The sequence below is a fragment of the Poromitra crassiceps genome, assembly GCF_964638095.1.
Source record: "Poromitra crassiceps genome assembly, chromosome: 1".
NCBI lineage: Eukaryota > Metazoa > Chordata > Actinopteri > Beryciformes > Melamphaidae > Poromitra > Poromitra crassiceps.
Window position 1 is genome coordinate 117,370,160 of NC_139623.1, and position 9,489 is coordinate 117,379,648.

Genomic DNA, 9,489 nt, shown 5'->3' on the forward strand with positions numbered 1-9,489 from the left:
ATTTGAGCTGAACTGTGACCTACCGGTATTTACCACTAAACTTTCTCCGCTGAAGGTGAGAGAACATGATCATCATGTGAGCAGATTATTTGTTGCATGCGCTGCCTCCTCCGCTGGCTGCATGCGATGCCCCCTCCGCTGCAGTGTGCGGTGAAATACCAATTAGAAGCCGACTTCTATGCCCGCTGGCAGGGAAACATACCATATAGGCACATTTCTCAAAATAATTATTACACCAGATATGTCGGTTTTAGTGTATAAAAATCTTCAGGAAATGCCTACACAATTTTCAGAATCATCAGATGTTGACGGAAAACGAATTTTGATCAGCAAGTTTCGTGCATGTGTTTTTTTTCCTCGTTGTTCCTCGTTTCCTCGTTGTTCGTCTTCTTCATCCGATTTTTCTTCTTCGTTGTGTTTGGGAGATGCATTCAACAGGATGTCGCAAAGGTAAAAAGAAAACATTGAAAAAACTAACCGGGCGTCAAATTGGGACCTGCTTTTATGTACAAAATATGTATCCAGACCCCGCTTATATATGGGACCCGCGGCAATTTGGAAGTCGGCTTCTAATTGGTATTTTACGGTACATACATACAGACATACTGTATGTACATACATACTGTACGTACTGTACGTACATACATACATACATACATACTGTATGTACATACATACTGTACGTACGTACATACATACATACATACTGTATGTACATACATACTGTACGTACGTACATACATACATACATACAGACATACTGTATGTACATACATACTGTACGTACGTACGTACATACATACATACATACTGTATGTACATACATACTGTACGTACGTACATACATACATACATACTGTACGTACATACATACTGTACGTACAGTATGTATGTACGTACATACATACATACTGTACGTCATACATACATACGGTACATACTGTACGTACAGTATGTATGTACGTACATACATACATACTGTACGTACATACATACTGTACGTACGTACGTACATACATACATACATGCATGCATGCATACATAGTAGATGCGTAACAAAGTTTCTATCCTGTAACTCAAGTGAAACCAGAAGAGGTTCTGGAGAGTTAAACCAAATGCAACGCATGCTGGGAAGTTTGCTAAACTGGTGAATTTTGTTTTACTTCAGGCAGCAACCTACTGACTCTGTAAGTGTGAAATAAACTGTGATTTGTAAGGTATAAAAAAAAATCAATCCCTCCAACCATCATCCTTGTTTATTGGCAAATAGAAATTCAGAAGCAAGTCATTGGTTGACTCAATTTCAATTTAATTTATTCAACAAAACATTTTGCCTCAAATGTTCAGAATTATTACTCATTAACGAAAAGCAGGAAGAAATGCTAATAGACAAGTGTGAACAACAAAAGAAACAGTTAACTTATTTCATTAGATATTTACCTTACATTCTATGTCACATAAAATAAAATGGCCACATCAAAGGTCAACTTTCACAAGTAATCATCCATAATTTTGGTAAAACAGTATGATTTTATTATAAAGAACATACATGGGCGTCCGGTTAGTGCAGCGGTAGATTCCCAGCCTACCAACACACAGGTCACATACAGGTTCAACCCCCCGGTGTTACCTACGGCTTGGTCGGGCATCCATACAGGCACAATTGGCCATGTTTATGAGTGGGAAGCCGGCGGGGTATGTGTTCTGGTCGCTGCACTAGCGCCTCCTCTGGTCGGTCGGCCTGTTTGAGGGAGAGTGGCTGTCGACTTGACATGTATCAGAGGAAGCATCTACAACTCTCCCCAGATCGGCAGAGGGGGTGGAGCAACAACCGGGACAGCAGGGAGAAATGGCCAAGTAGGGAAGACCAGGGCTGGTTGTTACATTTGTAACTCTTGTGTGAATTGCTCATCTTACACACATCTTACAATAGTTATTCCTACATTAGAGGGAAGCCTATAGGTCTTCGGTTGAAATTGGTATCACTTTCATGCTAGAGACATAACCAATGTGTCACAACCAACCCCCAAGAGCAGTGAGGGAGGGGGGGGGGGGCACTAAAGGTTTCTGATTTAAAGGTTTCAGATTTTTATAGTGATTGGATAAAATCTTTATAGGAGCACAACAAAGTTGGCAGACTTGTTTGAAGACCAGCTCACATATTCACAGGAGCAGCAAGAATAGTTAGTTAGATCAAAGTGAAAAATGGCCAAAGTGTCTACAGGTCAAACTGGCTCTCGGTAGTTTGGAAATAGTTGTAATGTTGGATGTGCATTGCACGGTGAGATGGGATGGGAGGGACTGAACCCATATGGACCTTATTCCTCACAAGCCCAAGATAAGGTGGTACGACAAGGCACGTCGTTCCATCCACCTCCCCCACGTGACGCCTCCACACAGTCCTCTCCTCCATCTGCATTGTTGGGCTCCCCGTCTTGCCAGAATCCTCCACCTACCAGGACAGTCCCATCCACCCACCGCCAATTCCCCTCTGCGTGTTTGTCAGACAGACCGATCCAGATTCTGTCCTGAAAACTGCTGATAAATCTCTGCTCCTCTTTGGTGTTTACAATGGCCAGGTCAGCTCCTCTGTCTTGGCAGTCCTTTCTGCTCTTGTCCCAGTTTTTACTCGCAGTGGCGATGTAGTAGCAGCTGCTGTTGAACTTTGTCCATCCTTGGCGGCAGGTTTTTCCTACAGATTGTAAGGTGTTATTTTAGTGATGAAAACTTTGACACAGTTCATAGTTTTTGGGTGCAGATGACCAGTTTGTCAAGAGCTAAACTTGGCCTGGCAAAATTAATCAATCACATAAACTTGGATGTGATTGGTCGGATTCCGTCGAACTTCTTTCCTGTCTGAAGGTTTTTTTCCCAACTTCCTTGTGGATGTTCTGTGGGTGTAACGTACAGACTGTGTATAGCTGCATTCGCCGGATGTAGATGAGACAGTCTGTTTTAAGAGACTAGGTGGGCAGCTGATGCCAAACTGGGCAAGCCTCTTTTAGGCTACTGTCAGTTTACCCAGTGCATCAATCACTCAGCCTGAGCCATGATGAACCTCAATAAAAATAACGTACACTAGCAGGGCCGTGGGAAGTGGGGGTGCTGCAGCAGCACCCTCTGCTGTTTTGTATTGTACTGTATGTATTGTATTTAGGGTTTAGTTGAGGACTATGAGCAAAGCAAAGAGGGTGGAAATGTTATGTTGGATGTTTAGTTTATAATAATAAGATAATAAAATATAATAAGTTCAGTGTTTCTGCCTGTGTTTCTGTCTGTTAACCTAAAAGGAGAGAAGGTGGTGACATGAAAGTGAGTGAGAAAAGGAGAAAATACTGAATAATGACATGAAGGGTGTCCCTTCCTTGCAGCACCCCCTACTTAAAAAGACTTCCAGCGGCCCTGTACACTAGTAACAAGTAATCGGAATGATAGACTACAGCACAGCTGCTGAAATAGCCGTAGCCGGGCACGCATACCTTTGGCAGGCCACTGAACCCAGTTAGCGAGGTGCGCACACACACATGCTTCCCCGTCATACGCGCCAGTGTCCCCGCCCGGCACGCCACCACTGACAAACTACCGAAAACAGCAAAGGCGACTCTGCTGCACCCCGAACGCCTCTCTTTACAGCCAGCTAGGCTCCGGTCAAACAAAGAGAACTCTTTCCCCCGAAGTCGAGTGTGTTTTCCCCGTTTCTACTTCCCCTGCAGATGTGGCTTGGAGAACTAGGAGCGTGGGCAGCGCATCCCGTCTTCGTTATGCAACGGGGGAAACACACTCGACTTCCCGGTTGCAGGCGACTGGAAGTTGATAGTGGTAATTAACACATGAATACGGTATAAATTAATACTAGGTGTTGATGAGGAATCAATCCATGATGACATAGGCCTAGCCTACTTAATTAATATTAATTCATATATGACTCAGTCTGTTCATCAAACATACCTTTCATTAGTTGATGATGCGGCAAGCATCAATTAATGGCTTAATTGATCATGAGTCATATTAACTCATGATGAGTTTAAGCATCAATTAATGCATATTAGTGTACCAGTACTGTAAACTTTACAGTAATGGTAGTGTACAGTGTAAAGTGTTACCATGTAAAGTTGAGTTCAATAAATGTAAATGTGCTTACTTATCAGGTTGACCTCCTCCTGTAATGCTGCTTTCTCTTTTGCCAAGTTGCTGGCATTGGTCTTCAGCTGGTCTCTCTCTGCAGTCAGGGCATTGTAGCTGCTCTGTAACTGGCTCCACTGATTAGTCAAGTTTCCGTATTTGGTCTGCATTTCTTGCATTTCACCAGCAGTATTTGTGTCTGCAACAGGATGTCAGTTAGAATCCAAGTATAAGACTTCTAGTGTACAGTCCTGATTTTCTGTGGAGGCCCCCTTGTGAGACAAATCCCACCCCATCAAGCAATAAAGAAGTCTTTATTTGAATGCAGAAAAAATAAATTGAAGAGAATGTGTGACGGTAGGGATTGCTGGGCATGTAAAATTTCATTTTTTTTGTGCCTATTATTTCAAATTTTCAAGTTCTGATTGGAGTTGCTTGTCCACTCATACTGTAGAGCTGATATGGCTGTTCAAGATGATGTATTTAAATAACTCTGGCAGTTGTGGATTTAAAAGCAAACCTAAAAGCCTTTACATGCTTGTGCGTCAAAGCCCTCGCCGAATGCGTCGAGGGGTGCACCGCGGCTGGAGAGCTTGCTGGCGTACACCTCCTCGAAAATGTGACTCGACCATTGATAGTATATATACAGTATGGATACAGTGAGCCCATTGGGTTTGACACGGCAAACTTCCTGATATTGTTTGATTCCGTTTGATTGGATGAATGGATTTTCCTGGAGCATTGTGGGATATCTGTTCAAATCTGGAGCCGCGAATGCAGGATGTGGCGTGAGTTGGGGGAGTGTCCGAATTGCTCTCAGAAAAATGTTCTGACAGCCGAGCCACGATAGCCATCTTGTTGTCCCCACTTACCACTGCTTGCTAGCATGGCTTGCTAGTTGCTAATGCTAGCCTTTTTGCTTCTTGCTAGCTGTTTGCTAGCTTTTGCCAACTGGGTAACTTTTTAGCCCGAAGAAAAAGCCAGTAGTGGATATTTCCAGACCTCGCGTCACCGGCCACCTGACGTTATCTTCCACAAAATCGAGGTAATCTTTAGCTAACGTAATCATCAACCTTTATTTAAACAGGCAAGTTAATTAAGAACAAATTCTTATTTTCAATAACGGCCTGGTGGGAGGAAAAAAAAAAAAACTCCTGAGGGGAAGGGGGTTGGGGGGAAAATAAAAGCATAAAAGTTACACAGAGATAGGACAAGAAACAATTAGATTCAACAGAGAACACAAGCAGGTCATCACAGACAATAGACAGAACAGACAGAACAGTACACATACTATATGTATACATTTAAACTGTGTGCTGGCATAGTATGCTAGCACACAGGACGGCAACAATATCTACATTTTAAGAGAGGAAGTAGCCAACAGTGAATACAAGAACAAGGGAATCAGAGAAAAGGGGCAACATGGACAACATCATGAGGAGCAACGACAAGTGTGTGCCATAGTGTTGGTAATTAGGTCATTGAAGGAACGGATGGAGACAAAGCTCTCCATCTTCAGGGTTTTTTGTAATTTGTTCCAGTCATCGGCTGCAGCAAACTGGAAGGAGGAGCGACCCAGAGATGTGTGAGCTTTGGGGACCTTCAGAAGAATGTGAGATGCAGTGCGGGTGCTGTAATGTAATTGCATGACATTAGTAAACAAAATGTCCATTTGTGAAATAGCTAATACAGGACTAACGTTATAATAGAGTAGCAGAAGTTACCGTGTTAATGTTACGCATGCTGCACAGATTCGCACGTAGATGGGTAAACAAAAATTAACGTTATACAGTGATTAAGACAGTTATACAGTGATTTACAGTGTCATTCGTTACTTCAAGGGATGACCATCCAGTACCAGTGATGGGGACACACAACAGAGGATCAAAGGATTTGTGAAATTTAACGCTATAATCTTCTGCTCTCCTGAGATTATAACGCTAACTGTTAGGCTACTGATGATGATGATCAGTTGTTTCAACAGGATATTGCAATAACAAATCCTGATATGAGAGATTTGCTTTGAACCATTTGTAGCTACATATCTGCCAGTGACTGGAGAATATTGTTAGTTGCTTGTTTTAATGCTTTTGTCAATAAACATTGCCAACCAAGATAGCCTTGTTGTGTATGCTGTACTTCGATAAATCATGTACCTGAATGTCTCAAATATCGCAGAACGAGCCCTGGTCAGAGGCAGGTTGAATAAAATGATCAGATGTGAAATAAAGATTGTTGATGTCGGGTGAAAACGAACTACGAACCGAAGATTGGACCAGAGGACATGACGAAGGAGAAACAGACCAGCAGCAGCCTGCTTCAAATCAATGAATGCTTTATATTTATTTAAATTAAATATGGTGATATCTGGTCGTTCGAAATCACTCTGTCTAGCTAGGCTAACTGGCTCATATTGTGTCATATTGTAACGTCTGAATCGGCATGTCATAACGTTAATATACATTTAGCATAACCTTACTGCTTGGATCACAATAACGTTAGCTAATGCTATATATCTAATTTATTAAAAGTTAGTCTTTTTTATCGCCTCTTTTACTCGAAATGGGACCATCATTTAGAAAACGAAGCATATAAGGGCATGAAAAAGACTTGAAATTGTTGATTCAGACCATAAATTCATTCGGATAACGTTTATTTAAGACACAGACCGAGAGAGAAGTCAGCTCATTTTTCCAAAAAGGCTATACGTGACGTCACCTCCGGACCTGCAGGTGGCGCCCCCCTGGCCATTCGAGAGAATGCAAGTATAATATAATGTAGATGGGGAGATAACATGAGAGAGTGAAAGCTATTACCAAGTATATGCAATGCATTCTCTCCTTGGGCTAACTTTTAGTCATTGAAATCCTAGTGAAATCACACTATTTACTCATATTGCTGGGGACTCCCCTGCGACCCCTTTGAGGCTAGCCAAGTTGAGGCTATCGCACAAGCATGCCCCCCCCTCCCCCCCCCCCCATTAGACAGCACAGTACTCACAGTGAATGATCAGGCCTAACATCCCAGCCAGCAGGAGGAGACAAAGCAGCCCCAGACACATAGCAGCAGCTCCACTCCATCTCTTTCTCAGCTGAACACACACTGAAACACACATAGAGCTCAACAGTGAACGCCCACTTTTTTGCAGCTCCGGTTCCATAAGAGACGACCCCATTCATTTTCTCCATAGATGTTAGTAAAAATCCTTAGGCTATATACAGTAAATAGTTTTAGGCCTGGAACCAAGCCAACCAGCTAGTAGATGAATAACGAGCGACCATAAAACATTTGACTCTGAGCAAAAACAAACCAAAAAAGCGGGGGGAATTATACTTTTGATCCTCTTGCCCGTTTTTATTTGTTGTTTTTGCTCAAAGTGAAATGTTTTATCGTCACCCACGATTCATTTGCTAGTTGGTTGGCTTGTTTCCAGGATTCTCACTACTATAATGTGTGTGTGTGTGTGTGTGTGTGTGTGTGTGTGTGTGTGTGTGTGTGTGCGCGTGTGCGTGTGCGTGCGTGTGTGTGTGTGCGTGTGCGCGTGCGTGCGTGCGTGCGTGTGTGCGTGTGCGTGCGTGTGTGTGTGTGTGTGTGTGTGTGTGTGTGTGTTCACAAAAAGAAGATAAACATGATGACTGGGCAGATGAGTTTCAGAAGGAATAATAAAGAGCTAGATAGCTAGATTGTCTTGCCTACTTTGTGTTCTTTTTATTATATTACCTTCTGCTTTTATATCAGATTTTCTACTTTTTTTTATTATGTAAAGGTGTTCAATTTTGTTTGATTGATTGTGTTTAGTTAGATATAGACACATTCTCTGTAAAGTCCTTCGAGACATGCTTGTGAATTAGGGCTCTATAAATAAATAAAACATGACTTGACTTGAAACTGAGAATACATCGTTGGGAATAGAGAGGCAAAGTGACCGCCTACTTCCTGCTTCAGTGCTGTACCAGAGATTTTCATCTGCCATTTATTTTCCCATACACATTTAGTAAAATGCGTATAAAAATAGTTTTACTGGTTCAAACCAAACGGTACAGATATTTTTAGAAACAGGAGAGATCGCATAACATTTCACTTGGACCAAAACATTAAAAAATTTGGGTTTAAAGAAAATATTTTTTCTGTGTTGTTTTTTTTAGTTTTGGTCCAAATTAAATGTTCTATGGTCTCTCCCGATTATAGCGTTACCTGAACCGTTTCGTTCGACGAAGTAAAACTATTTTATAAGCATTTTACGAAATGTCTATGGGAAAATAAATGGCGGATGAAAATCTCTGGTACAGTGCTGAAGCAGAAAGTGACGTTCCACTTTGCCTCTCTATGTCATTAAGGAATGCATTCTTACCTGAACTTTGAGACCCCCCTCCATATGTTGACTGAATTCTGAGATCATCCTCAACATCCATCAGATTTAAATATCCTCCTCCGGCCTCGCCTGACTTGCTGTTGAACGTCACGGACATCTCTCAGGTCTGTGGTCGCTGCTTCTGCCACCCTCCTGGTCTGCCCCTTATACTTATGTTGCATCAAATCATTGAGCAAGACTCAATGATTTGCTGACACAACTCATGCAAACCGTATAAAATCATAAAAACAATGCTTTGGGTCGGGGGGGAGGGCACTATTTAAAGCACTGCTCCGAGAAGTTATTATGGGTAGTTATAAGTCTTTATCATTCCAAAATCCCTTAACTTTAAAATGTTGCAGTTTCATTTACGTTGTACTTCACTGTTGTATCCTGTTGTTTGAATAAACCAGCAATCCAGTAGACAACGCAATGCTGTGATTTCATGTTGGGTCATTTATTTGCTGCAGGATTAAGGACTGAGCCTTTAAAGGTGCCTCAGTTTCAGGACAGTCAGCACAAATCTCTGCCTGTACTTCCTGTGTAGGATGTCCATGAGCATGTGTGTTCATGTGTGTGTGGGGGGAAGTGTTAAGTGTGCAGGCACGTGTACACAAGTGCGGTATACATTTGTGGTACCATCGGCCTCCATTCTATGGCGATAATGACTAACTTCACAACTGTAGCTCACTGTAAACTGCTTGGACAATGCCGGTAAAGGCAGGGGGTATCTTGGCTATGTGGGGGGGATGTGGCAAATGAGCTAAACTTTAAAAAAAAAGTGGTGTGTCCCTTTAACCGCAGTGGAAATAAGCTTCTAGCTTTATTGCCTTTATATCCTTTTGATAATGGTGTGTCTATGTATGTATTGTATATGTTTTCATTACCAATAAAGATGTCAATCAATCAATCAATCAATCAATCAATCATAGGCACAACTGCACAGACCATATTAATTATCATTAAAATATTTTTGAAATCATGAGTGTCTAACCCATACAGCACAATACCAGAGT

The 9,489-nt window shown here is 41.9% G+C and overlaps 1 protein-coding gene across 1 annotated transcript; it reads right to left on the reverse strand.

Annotated features, from left to right (window-relative positions):
- Positions 1-1,298: 1,298 nt before the first annotated feature.
- On the reverse strand, positions 1,299-8,613 carry LOC310772709 (CD209 antigen-like protein C). The gene is made up of 4 exons (XM_083632584.1): positions 8,474-8,613; positions 7,123-7,224; positions 4,142-4,321; positions 1,299-2,692 (listed from the first exon to the last, which is right to left on the reverse strand). Exons 1-4 carry the CDS (start codon positions 8,589-8,591, stop codon positions 2,319-2,321), a joined length of 774 nt encoding a protein of 257 aa, XP_083488710.1. The 5' UTR covers positions 8,592-8,613; the 3' UTR covers positions 1,299-2,318.
- Positions 8,614-9,489: the final 876 nt, after the last annotated feature.